Raw genomic sequence first — 23022 nt, forward strand, 5'->3', positions numbered from 1 at the left:
TCTAATCCACAAATTACTTAGTTACCTATTTTTAATCTTGCCTGGCACTCCCTCTCACATGGAAAAAACAATATCCCAAGTTATCAACTTAAAAAAATCATCAACTCGAATCAGGAATCGGTTGCAGTGCTTTATTCGGAACAGTACAGAGAACCTATGTTTCGGACCTATCTGAGAATCGATGAGTTAATACTGCGCATGCGTGACTTTCGGTTTTGTTTTGTTTTTTAAATGCAAAACATATAACAAACGGTAATGCATTTAACAAAAACAAGTTATTTCAAGTCGTTTACCTCAAGTCCAAGTCAAGTCACAAGTCATGACGGTCAAGTCCAAGTCAAGTCACAAGTCATGACGGTCAAGTCCGAGTCGAGTCTTTTTTTGGATATTTGTCAAGCAAGTCTCAAGTCCTAACTTTTGTGACTTAAGTCTGACTCGAGTCAAGTCATGTGACTCGAGTCCCCCATCTCTGCAGGAAACCTGTAACAATTAAAGGTGCAGTATGTTAGTTTGACACCCAGTAGTTGAACTAGGTATTACATTCCTGGATAAAAACAAACGCAAGTACAGGTTGCCAGATTGAGGACCGACAGGAGTCAGTCTGACGATCAAGCCTAAAGGCTGATTTAAATCATGTTCTATATAAAAGCAATGACATGTGATAGAAGAAATATTTTACATATTAAAAGGAGTTTTTTTCTAACCAACACTTCAAATTGATATATTAGAAACGGCTTCTTTTTCTTGTGCTTTATTCTGTGTTAAATGCTGACAATTTGGTTTATAATTAGATCATAAACCTTACCATTTTGTGAGTGAGTGCATATTCTGTGCTTCTGAATGGCTGTATTTAACTTTCTGTCGTGTTTCGTCTGGTTGAACAGCCAAGTCTGCTACAGTCCACCGGAGGTCGCATTTCGGTCATGGGCACATGCTTTGAGAGCCTTTCTGAATGAGTGAATAATATATGCAGTTTTCCATCAACGCAACCCGCAGTTCTGAAATACAACTGGCTCAAATGGCATTGGGCGGGTTAAAAGAACCAAAACAAAGACAGCGTTCCTGCACGGAACAGACATTTTCAAAGCAGAATATCTGACTTCAGCATTGTTTTTCAGATAAACAAGAATGTTCACTTGGCATGTTTCTTAAATATCTGCAAACATATTATGGTATTTTTATTTTAAAAGAGTCAAAAACTAGTAAACATATTAAGTGTATTTATACACACACACACACACACACACACACACACACACACACACACACACACACACACACACGCACACACACACACACACACACACACACTATAATCTGCTGGTTTGCTCCATAGAACTCCATATAAAAGCCAGAAACTTTTTTTGCACAGGCCTATATAAAGGGTTAATGGTGACAACTGATTATCAGCAGTAAAGATTACACATTTTACAGACCTCTTCCCAACAGGGAAAACCAACAATTAGGAATGCATGATTATATGCTGTCATGGCTCTGTAATCAAAAAATGTGATTATAATGGAAGTCAATGGGGCAAAAACAGCCATCAACATAACGAAAGGGTAGTCAATTTGAACAGTACACAAGGGTTAAGACTACTGGTTGTTCTATCATTTACACTCACTTAAATCTTTCTTCTCTTTCAGATACGTTCCAGTCTCTAATATCCTTCTCCCAGAACCATCTGATCTCTCTATTCGAGACCACATACTCGTCCCTCATGTCGTCCATCTCCCCTCACATCGTCTGCCTCTTCACGGACCTCTCTCGCTTCCTCCAGGGCACAGGCAACGTCTCAGTGGAAGCTGCTGTGCACTGTTTCTTCGACAGCCTTTTCCCATTGGTCCACACTCAGATTGTCAATCCCGGTATGGAAGGAAGTATCGGGACAGATGCTTCTGAAGGCAACCAGCTTGGTGACTGTCTCCGAATGACCAGGCAGGACGTGAACCCCTTTGGTCCGCACCCGAAAGCAATGGCAAAAGATCTGGCGGACGCATTGCGGGCCGGGCGGGTGCTCAGCTTGGCACTCGCCGAAGGGTCAGAGGTGATGAACATTACGGAAACAGCAGAGTTAACAAAAGAGTGCACACGTGCTCTGGTGCGCATGCATTACTGCTCTCATTGCCGTGGACTCACCCTGATTCATGCGTGCAGCGGCTACTGTCTCAATGTCATGCGCGGGTGCCTGGCAAGCTTCTCCGAGCTCCACCAGCCCTGGAGACAGTATGTCACCATATTGCAAGACCTCACACAAATGGTCGCCGGAGCGCACAATATGGAGTTGGCGTTGCTGGGGATCAGAGGTCAGGTCAAGGAGGCCATACTCTACGCTCAGCTCCACGGGCCCAGGCTAACTGCCACTGTGAGTACTAGCATTTTTACGCTTTTACAGCTATCATTGGTTTGTATTGTAGCACGAAAAAAGGTCTACAGGGTTATGAAGCACAAAGACCTCTTCTGTTATAAGTGCTGTTTCTGAACTCTTTTTAATGGGCTCAATTGTGGTTCTTCCAGATTGCCTCGAGAGTTTTCTTCCAGAAATGCCAAAATATTTTGAGTTTATATGATTCATGGGTGAAAGAGTTGTGTTTGCTTGTTGTTTTCATGTCCATGAGACTCTTTTACAGATCTAATACACTGATACTAAGAGTTGCACAGAGTAGTCGACTTTAATGCTCAGCCACGACTAGTCGTGCTCCACAGATCACATGGTTTTTGATCTGATCTACATGGCAGTCTTACACACAAAAGTGGTTCACAGAGTGGTGTACTGTACAGTATGGTTCAGTACGCTTTTATGGCCATTTCCACTGTCAAGGTACCAAAAAGCGAACTGCACCGTACCACTTTTTGGGTACCCTTTCAAATGGGTACCTAGCACAACAAAAAGGTACCAAAAGGCAAAGCAAGATGCGCAGCTGAACGCTATTGGTTTACAGAGACACGTCACAAGCTTGTGCACAAGTCAGGAGAATGAAAACAAAGGAAGAGCCCTTTTGAAATACACAGCTGAGACATTACACCGTAAAAATATATACATATAATAATGAGCCATGGTCGACCCGAGCTTAAACAAACCTTGTCATCGTTTTGAACAGCCACGAAGAGCCACGAAAAGCCAAGAAGAGCATAATCTAAAGCGCGAGTGGTTTCAATTTCAGAGAGCTCGCTGCTCAACTATATTTGAAACAACAAACTTCTTGAGCGGATGATAATAACGTGCACGTGATTATTGAAATACTTCTGACATCTGATCCTTTCAGAAACAGACAAATGCAAAACTGACACGGGAAAAAAACAAAGGGGAAGCCGGATAAAACAAAGGAGCAAATGATTCTTTCAGCAGCCTAAAACATGAATAAACTGCCATGTTTAACAGTTATCATCGCCTTTTGGACTGTTATGAACTTGGAATAACGGAATTACTTTCTAACAGGAGGTTACATGTGCTGGTGAAGATTAAAGATACAGATGAGAGGTTTACACTGACTGTGGGCTATGTTGCGTGTTGTTTTTGAGACCAAATAAGGACTAAATGTATGTTGTGTGCAGTTTTTCTGTAAGTAGTTTCAAATCGGAGATTGTAAGGGGATGTATGTGTTCATATGTTGCATTTATTTATTTATTTTAAATAATTGCAGACGGTAGGCTATTTTGCTATCGTTGATCTGCAGTTATAATCAAATCATGTTAATAAAAAGGTTAGTAATGAACATTAAACACAAGTATTTATGTGTATAAACCATCTGTTTTGTGAGAAGTGATTCTCATATCATATGTGAACGACCGTACTCGTTCTTTGACATTTCTTCGAGAGAGAATGACGTCGGCAGAAACAAACATTGGTACCCTTTTGGCAGTGGAAACGCAAGCCTGATAAAGGTACCATACAGTTTCATTCACTGAGTGGTATGGTTCAGGTCGGTACAGGTCACCTTTATAATGTAGCTGTCACGTGTGGCGTTTATTCCTGGTTGTAATTATTGCTTTCAATTGATCTTGTTTGTCTTTTCAGTTTTCTATTGGTTGATTTGGTGACGTCAGGATTTTAAAACGAAAGGAAGCAGACTTCTCGTTCTTGGTCATTCCTCCATGCCACCACAGTTTCTGACAGCTTTATTGTTGTGTTTGTTTGAAGTGGGGAGTCCCAACCTGCTTTAGATTTGTTTGGTTGTTATTTATTATGTTGTTGTGCTCCCCATCTCTTGTCATTTTGAATTGTTTTGCTGATTATATTATGTTAATGAATAATTTAGTTGGAGCACATTGGCCATTGTTTATTTAAGTTCTGTTTTTTCAGGATCATGAGTCTTGTTTAAGTATGGACCGTAACCGTAGCTAATAGTTGTGGAAGCATCAGAGCAGAGCTCATTAATATTCATGACCATTCCAAATATGGTCAACGTGGAGCTTCTAGTTTGATCGGTAAATCTTCTGTGTATAAATGAGCATAAAAAGCAACCATTTCTGTAGAATTTACAACCCCCTGAGTGTAAAGTCCTGGTACAGTATCAAGCCAATCGAAAAAAAATAAATTAGCTAAAAGTTGTGGGAGCATCAGAGCAAAGCTCATTAATATTTATGTCCATTCCAAATATGGTCAACGTGGAGCTTCTGATACTAGCGGGAAATCCTGTTTATAAATGAGCATAAAAAGCAACTATTTCTGTAGAATTTACTATCCCATGAGTGTAAAGTCCTGGTATCAAGCCAATCGGAGAAGGAAAAAAACAAAAACTAATATATATATATATATATATATATATATATATATATATATATATATATATATATATATATATATATATATATATATATATATATATATATATATATATATATATATATATATATATAGCTAATAGCTAATAGCTGCGGGAGCATCAGAGCAGAGCTCATAAATATTCACTACCATTCCAAATAGGGTCAATGTGGAGCTTCTGATTAGAAAAAGTAAGTCATCTGTATGTAAATGAGCACAAAAACAAACCATTTCTGAAGAATTTTTGAACTTACCTAAGCCGCATACCTACTATGTAGATATCAGAGAACAAATTAACATATTGAATCAATGCACTACAGTATATATGGCACCTTTTAATACTTGACATAAAAAAGAACACATTTATAATTAATAAAGTTAAAATAAAATGTCCATAAAGTTATAAAACATGCCAGGAAATCACTTTGAACATAGGCAATTAATGGAAATTCTAATTTCTGACCGTGTGCTTAGTTAAGTTATATACTGTAGGGCTGTTGTAAGCACCTTGGCAAAAAAAATCTAAAAGCTCATGGAAATTCAGAAAGGGTTCAGGCAAGTTCACCATTTCTGCGAGATTCTTCTGGTGCTTTGTGTTTAAACAAAGTGTCTCTTGGGTTGCTGTTATCTGTTGGTGTGCAGTATGTGTGTGAACGAAACAGCGCAACTTCTTTTTCTGGCAGAATATTGTATGTACATTTGTCACTGACATGCGTATACACACACATGCTCTAAGCTTTGAACTGTAAGTCCATTTGTCACATGCTCAGTCAAACTAACTTTTATTCACACTTTATTTTCATAGTGACACTCCATTAGAAAACTGGCGTTACACTGTGCACCATTGTGTTTGTGTTAAATTAAAGATCCCTCACTTTAACAAAATGTGATTTGGTTGGAAACATTCCTCAGAGACTTTTGGTCCATATTGACATGATAGCATCACACAGTTGCTGCAGATTTGTCGGCTGCAAATTCAAAATGCGAATCTCCTGTTCCACCACATCCCAAATGTGCTCGATTTAATTTAGATTTGGTGGCTGTGGAGGCCATTTGAGTACAGTGAATTCATTGTCATGTTCAAGAAACCAGTCTTTGATGATATGCGCTTTATGACATGGCACGTCATCCTGCTGGTAGTAGCCATCAGAAGATGAGTACACTGTGGTCATAAAGGGATGGACATGGTCAGCAACAATACTCAGGAAGGCTGTGACGTTGACAAGATGCTCAATTGGTACTAATGAGCCCAAAGTATATATTGATACAAGGCAGAAGGGATCCATGCTTTTAATGTTTGCATTAACAAGCAGTTGGGGAGGTATACCTAATAAAGTGGCCAGTGAGTGTATGTGAAATCTGCATACGGTTACATTTGTAAATATTACATTGAAAGGGATAGTTCAGCCAAAAAATGTAAATTCTGCATTCATTTAAAGACCCCTGACTTAAAACCAGTTTGAGTTTTTTTATTTATTTATTCTGTTGAACACAAAAGAAGATATTTTGAATATCAGTCAATGGTTACCAGTTTCTAACATATATATCTTCAATATATCCTCTCTTGTGTTCAACAGAACAAAAAACAAACTCATCAACATTGAGTAAATGATGACAGAATTTTTATTTTTGTGTAAACAATCTTTTCATTTTGACCCATATAGATGTTTAAAACATTATGCAGATATATACAGTAGTGTGCTAGTTTTTAAATATTTTATTGTATGTCCAATTTGCTGTGTATAAATTTATAATATTTTGACAATCTAATCAAACAATGTTTAAAAAGAAACACAAAAATCATAGCTCATGTCAAATAACTTGACAAGAAGAGTTTATAGCCCCTTTCACACAGTGATACCGGTATATATCCGGAAGATTTCCGGAACGACTTTACCGGTAAATTCAAAAATGCGCTGTTCACACAGGCACGGACGTTATGAATTTTTTCTGGAAAAGAGCATTCACACATCCATTCCAAAACACCGGTAAATTCTGACATCATTAATCAGAAATGACGTCTAAACGGCTGCGCTTGTATTTGTAAACATTTGACTACATTACAAACTCTGTGGAAGGATAAGTATTGTGAATAACTTTGATGAAAACATATAGAGAAACACTTTCGCATGTCGAGATGTTCATAATACGTTCATAATACCGGCTTATCATAAGCATTTTATAGATATTTTTTCCACAGTTGGCATTAAGAAGGAACAGAAATGTTATCTGACTAATATCTAGCAGCTAAATGTGTCTGGAAAATTTTTCACAGGCTTTTATTCTCATAAACCGCGCTGACGTGAATGCCTCTAAGTGTTCTTATTGGCTAAAGTAGACGTCTTACGTGTTCTAGACGTGAGCGCGCTCTCTCCGGCAATCCTCCATCTGTGTTCACACAGCGAAGCATTTCGGCAAATTACCGGTAATATTTTACTCTAAAAAATTCTTAAGTAAAGAAGCAGTTTCTTGACAATCAAAAAAATTTGTCTTGTTTTCAGAAAAAATATGCCATAATTAAGTTTTTCCTTAAAACAAGCAAAATAGTCTGTCAATGGGGTAAAGAAAGTATGGAAAAACAAGATTATTCTGAGTGTTTTTTGGAAAAAAAAAACTCACTTCATTTTGGCATATTATGTGTAGAAAATGCTTCTTGATTTAACAATTTTTAGATATTTGGACTGGAAGGAAGACCAAAAAGAAGCACATTTTTTGCAGTGTTTGTGTAGACCCTAAAAAAAAAAAATAAATTAAAAAAAGAATAATATAATATATATATATATATATATATATATATATATATATATATATATATATATATATATATATATATATATTATTTATTTATTTATTTATTTATTTATTTATTTTTATTTATTATTTTTTTTTAAAGAAAAGAACAGAAAAAAATGATATTATGTTGTTATTTGTTATTTTGTAGTGTTTAATGTATTGACTATTACTTTTGATCAGTTTAATGTATGCTTAAACTAAAGCATTACCGTAATTTAGTTTTTAAGTACCAATTCTCAACATTATTTATTCATTCATTCATTCATTCATTCATTTTTCTTCATCTTAGTCCCTTATTTATCAGAAGGACTCCACAGCTGAATGAACCACCAAGTATTCTGGCATATGTTTTACACAACGAATGCCCTTCTAGCCGCAACCCAATACTGGGAAACAATTCTCAATATTAACTAGTGGCTATTACGTGCCTATTATTAAGATATTGGCTGTTCATTTATACTTATAAAGTACATCTGCATCTCCAGTTCAAGTATATTGGGGTTTTGTTCAGGAGTGAGGAAAGGATGGAACTTGAGACTGACAGGTGGATTGTTGCAGCAGCGGCAGTAATGCGGTTGATGTACTGGTCCGTTGTGGTAAAGAAGGAGCTGAGCCAAAAAGCGATACTCTTGATTTACCGGTCAATCTACGTTCCTACTCTCACCTATGGTCACAAGCTTTTGGTCATGACTGAAAAGACAAGATCTCGGATACAAGTGACCAAAATGAGTTTCCTTCGCAGGGTGGCAGGGCACACCCTTTTAGACAAGGTGAGGAGCTCTCTCACCCGGGAGGAGCTCAGAGTAGAGCCGCTGTTCCTCCACATCGAGAGAAGTCAGCTGAGGTGGCTCTGGCATCTGTCAGATGCCTCATGGATGCCTACCTAGGGAGGTGTTCCAGGCATGTCCCACCGGGAAGAGGCCTCGGGGAAGACCCAGGACATGCTGAAGGGAGTATATCTCTCGGCTGGCCTGGGAACGTCTTGGGATCCCCCCCGGAGGAGCTGAAGGAAGTGTCTGGGGAGGGGTTCTCTCCTAAGACTGCTGCCTCCACGACCCGGCCCCGGAAAAATGGTCGAAAATTAATGAATGAATAACGTACATCTGCATGATCTTATTCTACATCACGAATCCTACACAATACCCAAACCAAACTGCTACCTTAATAAATTTAAGTTTATTGGGGTCAAAGTTAATGGTTTGGTAATAGTGAAAATTGCACTTTAAAATAAAGTGTGACCAAAATTACTTTTTTGTTTTTTTACAAGTCTTACCCCAACTTTTAAACTAGAATGTGCAAAAAGTGAAGCCTTTCCGAGATTAAGTATTTCTACTGTAGAAGTATCTTGCACGTTCCGTACATCATAAGTACCTGCTAGGGAGTGTTATGATTGTTGAGTCGATTCTAAGAAGGCGTTCACGTCCGCGGTCGTGGACATGTATGTGCTCTTACCTGCCACGTTAAACATTCTTATAGTGGCATGGTAAGAGAAGGCATATTTAAATCCTGCTTCTCGTAATCTTCGCTGGGCCTCTGCTGTCTCTGCTCTCTTCTTCTGCACATCAGCTGAGAAATTTTGAAAAAACAACACCTTTTTCCTCTCGATACAGAGGTCAACCAGACATCTCGCTGCTTCTAGGATCAGTCTTTTGTCTTTATAGTTGTGCAGTCGAACGATCACGGATCTTACTCTCAGATGTTCACCTTCATTGTGAAATTGTCCAGTAAAGTGCGCTCTGTCCAATTTGATCCATCCGTCCTTTGCGTTCATATTCAGTGTAGTTGGGATCCAAGTCTCAAATAAAGCTATCGAGTCACCCCCTTCTGTGCCCTCTTTGAGACAGAGGATTCTGATATTCTGACGTCGACTTCTGTTTTCAAGGTCTTCTATATGTTCGAGTGCTTTTTGCAGGGATGTCTCTAGATCCAAGGAGCCTTGAGCTGTTAACTTGATTATCCTTGAGGTCTGATATTCTCTGCTTGGCCTCGATGACTCTCTTGATCATACTGTCCAACTTGCCTGGTATCTCGAAAATTGGATCGCTTATCGCCTGTAACTTCTTTTCAAGAACAATCGATAGCTTTTCGACTATACAGTTAACCGTGTGATCTGATAACGTAGTTTCTTTAGAAACTGCTGGGCCCGGATTATCGCCATCTTGCTCGGCAATAGTGCTCTTGTTTTGGCGTTTATTTCTTTTAGCTTGTTTACTAGTCGAATCTGATTGCAAACAAAAGGCATCGAGAGACATCTTGATCACTTTACCGACAACTAGCTCTCTGTAACTCTCACATGGTTGCCTACTGAAGCTAAGCAGGGCTGTACCTGGATGGGAGACCACATGGGAAAGCTAGGTTGCTGCCGGAAGTGGTCTTAGTGAGGCCAGCAGGGAGCGCCCAACCGGCGATCTGTGTGGGTCCTAATGCCCCAGTATAGTGACGGGGAGTCTATAATGCTCAGTGAGCGCCGTCTTTCGGATGAAATGTTAAACTGAGGTCCTGACTCTCTGTGGTCTTAAAAAAAATTCCCAGGATGTCCTTCGAAAAAAGAGTAGTGGGTTTCACCTGGCCAAATCTGCCCACTGGCCTCTGTCCATCATGGCCTCCTAACTCTCCCCATATCATAATTGGCTTCATCACTCTGTCTCCTCTCCACCAATCAGCTGGTGTGTGGTGTGTGGTGTGCGGTCTGGTGCAAAATGGCTGCCGTCGTGTCATCCAGGTGGATGCTGCACACTGGTGGTGGATGAGGAGATTCGCCCCTATGTGTAAAGTGCTTTGAGTGCCCAGAAAAGTGCTATATAAATGTAAGGAATTATTATTTTTAATTCTGTGCATTCTTAAAGCAATTAGAACAACTGTTTAGTAAAAGATTCAGCTATATGGTGAGGAGCTATTTCAGACATGTCTTGTTACTCTCAAAGCATCACGTGATACCCGAGATGAAGCATTTCTAATCATGAATAGATTCTTTCAGTTAGTAAAAGTGTATGTGGTGTGCAGATTGAGTGTGAGATCAAATCCTCCTGTAAATGATGGAAAAGGTTTGGAGATTGTTTCTGGCAGACCGCTTCTGTTTTCCTCTGCTGCTGTGTGTAAATCTCCCCAGTTTTCTTTACACTGAGCAATGTGTTTGAAAGAAAATAGTCAGACTGAAGCCCAGCAGGACAATCATCTTAATAATAGACTCCATTACCCACAATCCCATTTTCTAGTGCTTTTATCTCCTGATAAAACTGTATTCAGTTCCTGCTAAAATAACTCACAACATTGTTCTGCCTCTCATTTTTATATTCTCCATCCAAAGATCATAAACTGTAGACTCTCTGCAGACGCGTGTGTGTGTGTGTGTGTGTCTACAAGGCGAGATGTTATTAGAGGAATTATAGCAGCGGTTTGATTTACACTGGGATACTTTCCCAAACGGATTGCGGTTGGCATTCAGTCCCATCATGTGTGCGTGTGTGGGCTTGTACTTGTATAGTGTGTGTGCACATATGTGCGTGTAGTGAGAGTGCATGTGTGTAATGTATTTGTGTGTTCATGTGTTGTGTGTGTGTGGGGTTTGTGCAAGTTTGTGAGTGTATAGTGTGTATTCATAGTGTGTGCGTGTGTGTGTGTGTGCGTGTGTGTGTGTGTGTGTGTGTGTTTGTAGCATATGTAATGTGTGTAGTGCGTTTGTGTGTAGCGTGTGTAAGGTTTGTGTGAAATGTGTGTGCGTATGCGCAAATGTGTTTATATATGTAGTTTGGGTATATAGAGTGTATATAGCGAGTGTGTGGTTTGTGTGTTTTTCTTTTATGTGTGTATTGTGTGTGCGCATATGTGTTTATGCATGTAGTTTGTGTAGTTTAGTGTTTGTGTGTGCACGTGTGTTTGTGCATGTAGTGTGTGTGTGTGTGCGTGTGTTTGTTTGTGCACACAGTATGTGTTTGTAATGTATGTAGAGATTTTAGTGAAGTGTGTGTGTGTGTGATTTGTGCAAAGCGTGTGTGGTTTGTGTGTGTTTTTATTTTTTGTGTGTGTGCGCATGCATATGTGTGTAGTTTGTGTAGTTTAGTGTTTGTGTGTGCACAAGTGTGTTTGAGTGTAGTGTGTCTGTGTGTGTGTGTGTTGGTGCATACAGTGTGTGTGTTTATGTAGTATAAGTGTTTATAGCATATGTAGAGTGTGTACTGCAATTGTGTTTGTGTGTAGTGTGTGTGTTGTGCATATTTGTTTTTGTGTATGTGTATGTTTGTGATTGTGCATGTAGTGTGTGTGTGTTTGTAGCACATGTAGAGTGTGTAGTTTGTGTGTGTCAAGTGTAGAGTGTGTTTGCTTTTTGTGTGTGTGTGTGTGTGCATATGTGTGTTTATGTATGTAGTTTTGTGTGTACATGTAGTGTTTGTGTTTTAGTGTGAGTGTGTGGTTTGTTGGTGAGTGTAGTGCATGTGTATGTTTGTGCATGTATTTTGTGTAGTTTAGTGTTTGTGTGTAGTGTGTGTGTGGTTTGTGTGTGTTGGTGTTTTTATGTGTTGGTTAGTATGGCTTGTGTGTGTGGTTTGTGTGTGTTTGTGTTTTTGTATGTTGGTAAGAGTAGTGTGTGTATGTGTATGTTTGTATGTGTAATTTGTGTAATTCAGTGTTTGTGTGTGTGTGTGTGTATGTAGTGCATTTGTGTGTTCATGTGAATCTGGTAGGTTCGTGTGTACTGTGTGTATTGTGTGTATTGTGTGTTGGGTGAGTGTAGTGTGTGTGTGTGTGTGTGTGTGTGTGAGTGTGTGTGTGTGTTTGTGCATGTAGTTTAGTGCTTGTGTGTGGTGTGTGTTATATGTGTGTGTGCACGCATGTGTGTGTGTTTGTACATGTAGCTTTAGTATGTTTGTTGTTGTTGTTGTGTGTGTGTGTGTGTGTGTGTGTGTGTGTGTGTGTGTATGATAGCAATAGTAGTGTGTGCATATCTGTGTGTTTGTATATGTAGTTCAGTGTTTGTGTGTTCATGTATTGTGTTTCTGGTTTGTGCATGCTTATGTCTAGTGTGTGTGTCGTGTGTTTATGTGTAGTGTTTGTTTGTATTTGTATGTTGGTTATTGTAGTGTGTGTGTTTGTTTGTGTATGTAGTTTAGTGCTTGTGTTGTGTGTGTGTGTGTGTTTGTGTGTGTGTGTGGTATATGTGTGTGTGCACGCATATGTGGGTTTGTACATGTAGTTTGTTTAGTGTGTTTGCTGTGTGTGTGTGTTTGTGCTTGATAGTGAGAGTAGTGTTTGTGTGTGTGTATCTGTTTGTATGTGTAGTTCAGTGTTTTTGTGTGGATGTGTGTGTAGTGCGTTTGTGTGTTCATGTGTTGTGTATCTGGTTTGTGCGTGTTTGTGTAGTGTGTGTTTGTATTTGTATGTTGGTTTGTGTAGTTTAGTGCTTGTGTGTGTTAAATGTGTGTGTGCACGCATATGTGTGTTTGTACATGTACTTTTAGTGTGTTTGTTGTGTGTGTGTGTGTTTGTGTGTCTAATTCAGTGTTTGTGTGTGTGTGTGGTGCATTTACGTGTTCATGTGTTTCTGGTTTGTGCATGCTTGTATAGTGTGTGTTTGTAGTGTGTGTTCATGCGTTGTGTTGTGTGTGTTTATGTGTAGTATGTGTAGTGTGTATTTGTTTTTGTATGTTGGTTAGTGTAGTGTGTGATGTGTGTTTGTACATGTAGTTAGTTTAGTTTGTGTGCATGATAGTGAGAGTAGTGTGTGCATATCTGTGTGTTTGTATGTGTAGTTCAGTGGTTGTGTGTGCAGGTGTGTGTGGTGCATTGTGTGTGCATGTATTTTATTTCTGGTTTGTGCATGCTTATGTGTAGTGCGTGTTCATGTGTTGTGCTGTGTGTGTGTTTATGTGTAGCATGTGTAGTGTGTTTTTGTATGTTGGTTAGTGTAGTGTGTGTGCTTGTGTGTGTGCATACATGTGTGTTTGTTCATGTAGTTTGTTTAGTGTGTTTGTTGTGTGTGTGTTTGTACATGATAGCGAAAGTAGTGTGTGCATATATGTGTGTGTAGTTCAGTGTTTGTGTGTGCGTGTGTGTGTGTAGTGCATCCGTGTATTCATGTGTATCTGGTTTGTGCATGCTTGTGTAGTTCATGGTCATGTGTTGTGTGTAAAGTGTGTGTGTACAGTGTGTGTGTGTGTCCTGGGATCAGGTTTTAGAGGTCTGTCGAGACACTGGAGGTGCTGACAGCGCTGGCTGCCCTCGTGCGTGTCTGAAAGACTTCTATTGACCAGTACTGTATGACTGAGCCCAGAGCAGCGAGAGTGTAAATCGAGAGCTTTTTAAAACAGCTCTGGGTGTCTTTTTTCATCTCTGTGGTTTTAGTGTGTGTGTGTGTGTGTGTGTGTGGTTTTAAATCTCTGAAGATCATGTCATATACATGTATACCCTTGGCTTTAGGTGATACAGTGCTGTGGACTTGTGTTATGATGTGCATGTGTATATTTATATATATATATTTATGTATGTGTTACATGCGGTGCACATTCCTTTCATTGTCTGTTGGAATTCTGGACTGTCAATGCTGGTTATACAATTAAAGAACACAGCCTTCATTCATTGTTCTTCTACTTTCTGGTGTAAGGGGTCCTGTGTGCTTATTTTGGCCAAAGATTTGCCAGCTCAGACAGGAATTGGCTTCATGACTGACAGTTGAAATGACCAACCATGCAGTGTACGTTTCTAATCTGTAATTAGATACAACCCTAAGACCCGAGGAGTAATGTATACAGTAGGTGTGATCAAGGATATCTTGTTTACGTGCCAATAAATATGCTCAGCCCGCAGCAGGATTCAGCTGTCAGGTTTCAAGATGTATCTCTAGACCTCGTATATATTTATATACCCACACATAAAACAACCTACAATTGCTGAGATTTTGAGGTTACTGCTTAGTTCTATATAAAGTATTCTAGTTTTTTAGTCATATTTCATGAGTTATATATTCTGAAACACAATATAAAAAACTTAAACGCAAACATAGACCACAAAACCAGTCATAAGTATCAATTTTTGCAAGTTGAGAGTTGTATATCATGAATAATAGGCATGAATAAATAAGCTTTCCATTGATGTATGGTTTGTTAGGATAGGACAATATTTGGTTGAGTACTACACTCACTGGCCACTTTATTAGATATGGCTGTCCATCTGCTCGTTAACGCCAATTTCTAATCAGCCAATCACATGGTAGCAACTCAATGCATTTAGGCATGTAGACATGGTCAAGATGATCTGCTGCTGTTTAAACCGAGCATCAGAAGGGGGAAGAAAGGGCATTTAAGTGACTTTGAACGTGGCATGGTTGTTGGTGCCAGACGGGCTGGTCTGAGTATTTTAGAAACTGCTGATCTACTGGGATTTTCACGCACAACCATTTACAGAGAATGGTCCAAAAAAGAGAAAATCTCCAGTAAATGGCAGTTCTGTGGGTGCAAATGCCTTGTTGATGCCATAGGTCAGAGGAGAATGGCCAGAGTGGTTCGAGTTGATAGAAAGGTAACTGTAACTCAAATAACCACTCGTTACAATTGAGATATGCAGAAGAGCATCTCTGAACGCACAAGACGTCGAACCTTGAGGCTGATGGGCTACAGCAGAAGAAGACCACATTGGGTGCCACTCCTGTCAGCTGAGAACAGGAAAATTGGACTATAGGAGATTGGAAGAAACCCTTGCCTGGTCTGATGAGTCTTGATTTCTTCTGTGAAATTTGGATGGTACGCTCTCAGAAATAAAGGTACAGGAGCTGTCACTGGGGAGTACCTTTTCTAAAGATACATATTTGTCCCTGAAGGGTCCATAATGGTACCTCAAAGGTACTTGTAGGCACATTTGGGCACTTAAATGAACCTTTGAGGTACCACTGTGGACTCTTTGGGTACAAATATGTATCTTTAGAAAAGGTCCTGCCCCAATGATAGCTCCTGTACCTTTATTTCTGAGAGTGTAGGGTCATAATTTGACATCAACAACATGAAAGCATGGATCTATCCTGCCTTGTATCAACGGTTCAGGCTGCTGGTGGTGGTGTAATGGTGTGGGGTATTTTTTTATTGGCACACTTTGGGCCCATTAGAACCAGTTAAGCATCATGGCAACAACACAGCCTACCTGATTATTGATGCTGACCATGTTCATCCCTTTATAACTACAGTGTTGTCTTCTGATGACTACTTCCAGCAGGATAACACTCCATGTCGTAAAGCGCAAATCATCTCAGACTAGTTTCTTGAACATGACAATGAGTTCACTGTACACAAATGGCCTCCACAGTCACCAGATCTCAATCCAATAGAGCACCTTTGGGATGTGGTGGAACGGGAGATTCACATCATGAATGTGCAGCCGACAAATCTGCAGCGACTGCGTGATGCTATCATGTCAATATGGACCAGTCTCTGAGGAATATTTCCAGTATCTTTCTGAATCTATGCCACGAAGAGTTAAAGCAGTTCTGAAAGCAAAAGTTTGTAAAGTAAAGTGATTTTTATTTAGAACATCTCAAATTTAATTCCTGGAGGGCCGCAGTTCTGCACAGATTTGCTTCAACCCTAATCAAACACAGCTGATCCAACTAATCATGGTGTTCAGGACTACTAGAGACTATTAAGCAGGTGTGATTTGAAGGTTGGAGGTGGTTGGAGCTGAACTGTGCAAAGCTGCAGCCCTCCAGGAATTAAGTTGAGACCATTGATTTAGAACAATGAGCCCCGTCATGCAACAAAACATGTAAACTATTACCTTGAAGTTGAAATCAATAAAAATACTGAAACCTGATTGAAATGCTTAGTGACAATGCTATGGCTTAGAAAACCCCCTGATCATTGAACTGTGGAAGAGACCAAATAAGAGCAGTGGAGCAAGATCACAGCAGAGAGGGGTCTGTGCACTTCCTACTCAATCTTGACTACTGTAATCTTAAGTTTCTTTGTGTTTAGAGATGCTCCAAAATAAATTTTCTCAAAATTGAGAATTCTGAATGCACTTTTGCCAAAAATAAAACTGAAAATGCTTTGTAATAATAATTTATTAATGTATTATATAATATAAAATAATTTTGTAAGACTTACATTTTTTTTTACCCAATTACTTATATTTTACTCATTAAAAAAACACATAACAGCATTTTATGGACAGTGAAAAAGAGCGTTATTTTACTAACGTTGCTACGATAGCATAGTAGCACTATAGCAAGCAGCATGAACTAGTATACTACACATAAATGTACTTTTGACACGTTATTTGAGTGGATTTAGTTTTACGTTTTTACGTCATATGTTTCATCCAGAGATAAATATATGTTATAAAACAGGAAACTATCCAAAGAGAGGAATTTTGAGCTATTTTGAAGTTTGAGCATGACATGTGCAAAATAGTCAATGGTGTGCTCTGCTGCTGTTGAGTTTTGGTTGAGGCTGCAGCAAAACATTGCAAGCCATTGAAAAGAATGGGTTTCATAGGGCCTCGTTTTCCATATCCGGTGTGAAAGCCACTTTAGACTGCTTAATGACTACAGCTCGAGGAAGAGTAAAACCAGTGTACTGAACAGTGCTGGGTGTTGCGGCCTAGAATATATCTTTTTTGACTCATACTGTAGTTTGGTCTATTTTTTTCGGATAACTTGTATAGTCTTGGCTGTTAATCAGGGTGTGTAAGATCTCTTTTCCTCTCATCTCTCGATTTATGTCTTTTTAACTCTTCTGTAAGTTATTTTCCTTACAAGTAGCTTTCTCCAGATTTGGAAGGTTTTCTTAGAGATCATTGCCTATTTCAACATCTTTACGGTCAATTAATAATTATTCTGCTTGATGGAACTATGGGATTTACTCTGCAATGTTTTTCCCAACTGGAAACATGAGGTTAGGGTTCAGTCGAGGTGTTGGGACATCTTATTGTGTCTCCGTGTGGAAACGAAGTCTTTCTGCGACCCGTGAGTGCATGGCTGATGACAACCGAAAGCAAATGTCAGGCAAAAACGAGAAAAATGTAATAAGTCATTATCCGCCATCCCAAGCATTGCTGCTCTACCTTATTTCCTCCGAGGTTTAACTGAGGGCTCTAATTACAGTCTTACACAGGAATTTTAATAGTAGCTTGTGCTTTTTAGATAATGGAAACAAGGCCCTTGGGATTAGAAAAGATTTCCAAAGCCCAGAACACAGCCAGCAATGAGAGAGAGGGTCAGTAAAATATTTCTGTGTCTCTCACTCTAATTTACCTAATTGCTTTATTCGCTTCACTTTTTCATCATGCGGTCTGAACTTTGCATGTGCACGATTTTTATTTAATTTTATTTTAATGCACTGCTTTTTAGGAGGCTTCTTATTGATTTTGTTTGCTTTTTAGTTATAATACTGGAGACTTTTTTTTTTTTTTTGCAAACATCATAAAATAACAGTGCACTTATAGTATTGATATCGACCCCCTCAAAAGGAAAGAAAGGAAATGTATGTAGAACTCTTTTTATGGAAAGTGCCACATCACGTTATCTCTCCCTACTGCAATTCATCTTTACCATAAGTAAAAGTGAGGAATCAATTACCTCACCGAGTTTATAATCCTCAGCAGAGCGATTTATTTTCCACCCTGAATCCTGGAAAGACCCCCACTTATGTTTTTCCCCCCATTTTCCCTATTCTTTTTCAGTCTTTCCTCATGCTGAGAGTGCAGTCTTCATCCCCTGGTACCATATAATCATTCCTGCGAACACAGATTTATGAATACAGGAAATTATTATGTGCATTGAAGCAATAGGACTTCATGGAGTTAAGGTTCATTTGATGTGAGCGATTAGGAGAAAATGAGAATCTGTCTAGAAATGTTTGGATTGTAAATAGGAGAGGATATATTTTAATATTATATGAATTTAAACATTCATTGTAGTGTTTGGGTTTGGGCCTGAGAGTTTAATATTGGACAAGTGGAACAGGTCTGGAAATGAGGAATTGGATCAGAGCTCTGATGCTGACTTATGGCATGATACCAGCACTATCACTTTTATAAATTCTGGAGAGATAGTGATCAGAATTAAATTAAATTAAATTAAATTAAATTAAATTAAATTAAATTAAATTAAATTAAATTAAATTAAATTAAATTAAATTAAATTAAATTAAATTAAATTAAATTAAATTTTTATTTTTATTTTTATTTTTATTTTTATTTTTATTTTCATTGTATTTCATCTTATTTTTATTAATTATATTTTTATAAATTTTATTTAATTTCATTGTATTTTAAATTTATTTTATTTTAATTGTGATTTATTTTCATTATTTAATTAATTTAATTTAATTTAATTTTACATTTATTTTATTTCATTGTATTTTATTTTAATTTAATTGTAATGTTTTTTCATTAAATTTTTTAATAATTGTATTTTTATTAATTTAATTTCATTTATTTAAAATGTTTATTTTATTTTATTTTAATTGTAATTTATTTTCATTTTATTTTATATAATTTTAATTTAATAAATTTTTCATTGTATTTCATAGTATTTAATTTCATTTTCATTAATTTTATTTTTAATAATTTAATTTCATTTAAAATTTATTTTATTTTATTGTATTTTATTTTAATTTAATTGTAATTTATTTTCATTGTATTTCATAGTATTTCATTTACTTTTCTTAATTTTAATTTTCTTAATTTAATTTTATTTAAAATGTATTTTATTTTATTGCAATTGTAATTTATTTAAATTCTATTTTTATTAATTTTATTTTTATTAATTTAATGTAATTTAATGAAACGCCCTATTTATTTATTTATCTGGTTAAATTCACATCATATAATGAGCTAAATTGTAAAGTAATTCAATAGTTTGGCTGTTCCAGGCGCCAGATGTTTAAATGACGTGGGTGAATTTCCTTTTTCTTGTTATTGCACATTTATGGTTTCTAAACAGAGATCCGTCTGATTTGTTTTCCCAGTGCATCATCTTTCAAAATGTTGTTTACATTGATATTTTGGAGAGGCGGGAACATTAGAGGCTGGCGACATCCGCTTGCTGGGAAACCAGACTGCAAATCATGTGTGAGCAATAATGACAAACTGCCGAGAAACTGAAAATATGATTGTAAACAGAGTTTGGAGGGAATTGTGCAGGAGAGAAAACGAGAAGGCAGTAGAGGAGATGAGAAGGATGTGGAGATCTGAGAGAACGGATCAGGAGCAGGAGGAGGAGATTTAGGAGAAAAGTAGAGGACTAAGTGAAGAAGAGGAGACCTGAGAGAACAGGAGAGTAGCAGGATGAGGATCTGAGAGGATTATAGAGGAAACGAGAGGGGTGAGGAGAAACGAGCAAATGTGAGAGGAGAGGAGTGGGATGAGGTAAAACTACACTGTAAAAAAACAAAAATGTAATACACAGTATTTTACTGTTAAAAATGCAGTACAAACCTTAAAAGAAATGTCAAATTTTGATGGTAAACTACCTTATTTCATGCATTTCTTGTGTTAATACGCCAATGTTTTGATGTACTAATATCAACACATCATATCTTTTGTTACACAGACAAAAACACAACCGTAATATGGTGATAAGTCATAAAATAAAGTCATTCATATCAAATATTATTACTTTTCCCACAAGCAGAGAAATACTACTAAATAGAAGGCACTCAGTGTCATTCACACAATTACAAAACCCATCATGGTAACGGATCTAAAATTAAAGTTTAGCTGGCAGCTAGCTCTCTGCAACTCTCACATGGTAGCCCACTGAAGCTAAGCAGGGCAGTACCTGGATGGGAGACCCCATGCGAAAGCTAGGTTGCTACCAGAAGTGGTGTTAGTAAGACCAGCAGGGGGCACTTAACCTGCGGTCTGTGTGGGTCCTAAAGCCCCAGTATATTGATGGGGACTCTATACTGCTCAGAGTCTTTCGGATGAGACGTTAATGAGGGATGAGAGAAAAATCCCTGGATGTCCTTCGAAAAAGAGTGCCAGATTTGCCCACTGGCCTCATTGCCTCCTCACCATCCCCATATCATAGTTGGTTTCATCACTCTGTCTCCTCTCCACCAATCAGCTGGTATGTGGTGTCTAGTGCAATATATGGCTGCTATCGCGTCATCCAGGTGGATGCTGAACACTGGTGGTAGATGATGAGATTCCCTTCAAGGTGTAAAACGCAGAGTGTCTAGAAAAGTGCTATATAAATGTAAGGAATTATTATTATTTAAGTAATAAAAATTATTTATAAACATTAGATGTATTATAAAACTCTAATGTACATAACCAATGTAAAAAAACAAAAAAGAACCATACTAATATTACTAATACAAAAAAAATAAATAAATAAAGTGTCATGCAAGGAGTCAATTTATGGTTATTCACCGTACACTGAAAGAAATGATTCACAGATGATTCCTTGGATTTACTAGTTTTTTTAAGTGGTTGTAAACAATTTATTTGGGCTGATTTTAAACAAACAAATGAAGTTGAACATTATTAAATATAATTTGTTTGTTTAAATTCAACCCATATAAATTGTTTGCAAGGAAACTTATCCAGGATACAGATTTTTACTGTACCATTTTAACAGTATTTTAACAGTGTGGTTAAATTCTGTGAGTTTTCCGGGAGACAGAACAAAATGGGAGATGGGTCTGAACTAGGGCAGACTCCTGGGGAAAACGGGAGTGTTGGCAGGTATGGAGTAGATGAGAGGAGAGGAGAGTGATGAGAAGAAAAGAGGAATCTGAGAGGAAAGTAAAGAAGCGAGTCAAGGAGAGCAGATCTGAGAGGATAGGAAAGGAGGGAAGTGGGAAGAGGAGATCTGAGAGAATGGTAGAAGAGGCGGATGAGGAGAAAATAGGAGGTCTAAGAGCAGAGGAGTTCAGTTGAAGTTGATTCATATAGCGCTTTTCACAATAGTTTTTTTAAACTGTTTTACAAAAAGGTGCACATTATTGTATTACAATCAAAATTAGAAAAGTTAAGTTATTAGTTACCATAAATGTATTAGTTACTAATTACTTTAACTGTCAAAAGCTATTAGTTACCAGTTAAAGTTATAATATATATATAAACATAGTTAACCTGCAGTTAGATAGCATAAAGGCCAGGGGTGCTCAACCAACCCTGCTCCTGGAGATCTACCTTCTTGCTGCTGAGTTCAGCTCCAACCCTGATCAAACACACCTGAACCAAGTAATCAGGACCTGAACAGCGCTGGATAATTACAGGCAGGTGTGTTTGAAATGGGTTGCAACTGAAATCTGCAGGACGGTAGATCTCCTTGAGCAGAGTTGGTCACCTCTGATCTAGGCGATGTCATTGAGTATGTTTTATGGATATCAATAAACCGATTTAAATACGATTAGGCAATACTCTGATTAAGAGTCTACCATGTAAACAGCGATTTTTTTATTTATTTATTTATTTTTTATTAATTTAGTTTGATTAAGGTCATAACCGAACTAAAGAGAAATCGAAATAAGACATGTGGAGTATGCCGATTTTAGTTACATTATTGAAGTGCAGTACAGACAAGTAAACACCTTAATCAATCTATTACCGTCACGTAGGACTTTTTTTGTGACAGGTTAGTCCACACACACACACACACACATACACGCACACAGCTGTTTGACACTCTCTGCACCTACAGAGTCAGTGCAGACCACAGACACCTGCATCGCAAAAAGAGTTTTTTGTCCCACTTCAGATCCTGTGAGATGGTGGTGCCCAGGAACCTGAATGACTCTACTGCAGCCACAGTGCCGTTCATGATGGTGAGTGGGGGGAGTGCAGGGGGGGTTTCTCCTAAAGTCCACTATCATCTCCACCATTTGAGCGTGTTCAGCTCCAGGTTGTTGTATCTGCACCTTAAAGCCAGCCGCTCCACCTCCTGTCTGTATGCAGACTCGTTCCGAATGAGGCCGATAACAATAGTGTCGTCCGCAAACTTCAGGAGCTTGATGGAGGGGTCTTTTTTGCGGTGCAGTCATTGGTGTACAGGGAGAAGAGCAGTGGGGAGAGAACACATCCCTGGCGGGCACCGGTGCTGATGGTGCGGCTGTCGGATGTGATTTTGCCCATTCTGACTAGCTGTTGTCTGTCTGTCAGAAAGCTGGTGATCCATTGACAGACAGAGCTAGGAACAGAGAGCTGGGTCAGTTTGTGCTCGAGCAGTGATGGGACGATGGTGTTGAAGGCAGAGCTGAAGTCCACAGACAGAATCCTTGCGTAGTTCCCTGGTTTGTCCAGATGTTGTAGGATAAAATGCACTCACTTCCAACAGTTTCTCACATCATGCATGAAATGTTCCTGAGTGAAAGTGCCAAACTGCAGTTAAAGTCGACAAATTAAAAACGAAACACCCGAAATTACATGAAACTCCGGAGAAAACATGCATAGCGTGGTGATGCAGTGACGTTAATCTAATTATGTGCTATAACATGTAAAACAGGATCATGAAAGGAGCATTCAAAAAGCAG

The 23022-nt window shown here is 38.2% G+C and overlaps 1 protein-coding gene across 1 annotated transcript in view; it reads left to right on the forward strand.

The window, feature by feature from the left end:
* The window catches only part of gpc5c (glypican 5c), a 183797-nt gene that overhangs the window by 75451 nt on the left and 85324 nt on the right, over positions 1-23022 (forward strand). Inside the window, exon 3 of the mRNA XM_056469465.1 lies at positions 1647-2365. Within this exon, the coding sequence (XP_056325440.1) occupies positions 1647-2365 (719 nt within the window). The remainder of the gene's footprint in view (positions 1-1646; positions 2366-23022) is intronic.

Source organism: Danio aesculapii, chromosome 2 (assembly GCF_903798145.1).
Source record: "Danio aesculapii chromosome 2, fDanAes4.1, whole genome shotgun sequence".
NCBI lineage: Eukaryota > Metazoa > Chordata > Actinopteri > Cypriniformes > Danionidae > Danio > Danio aesculapii.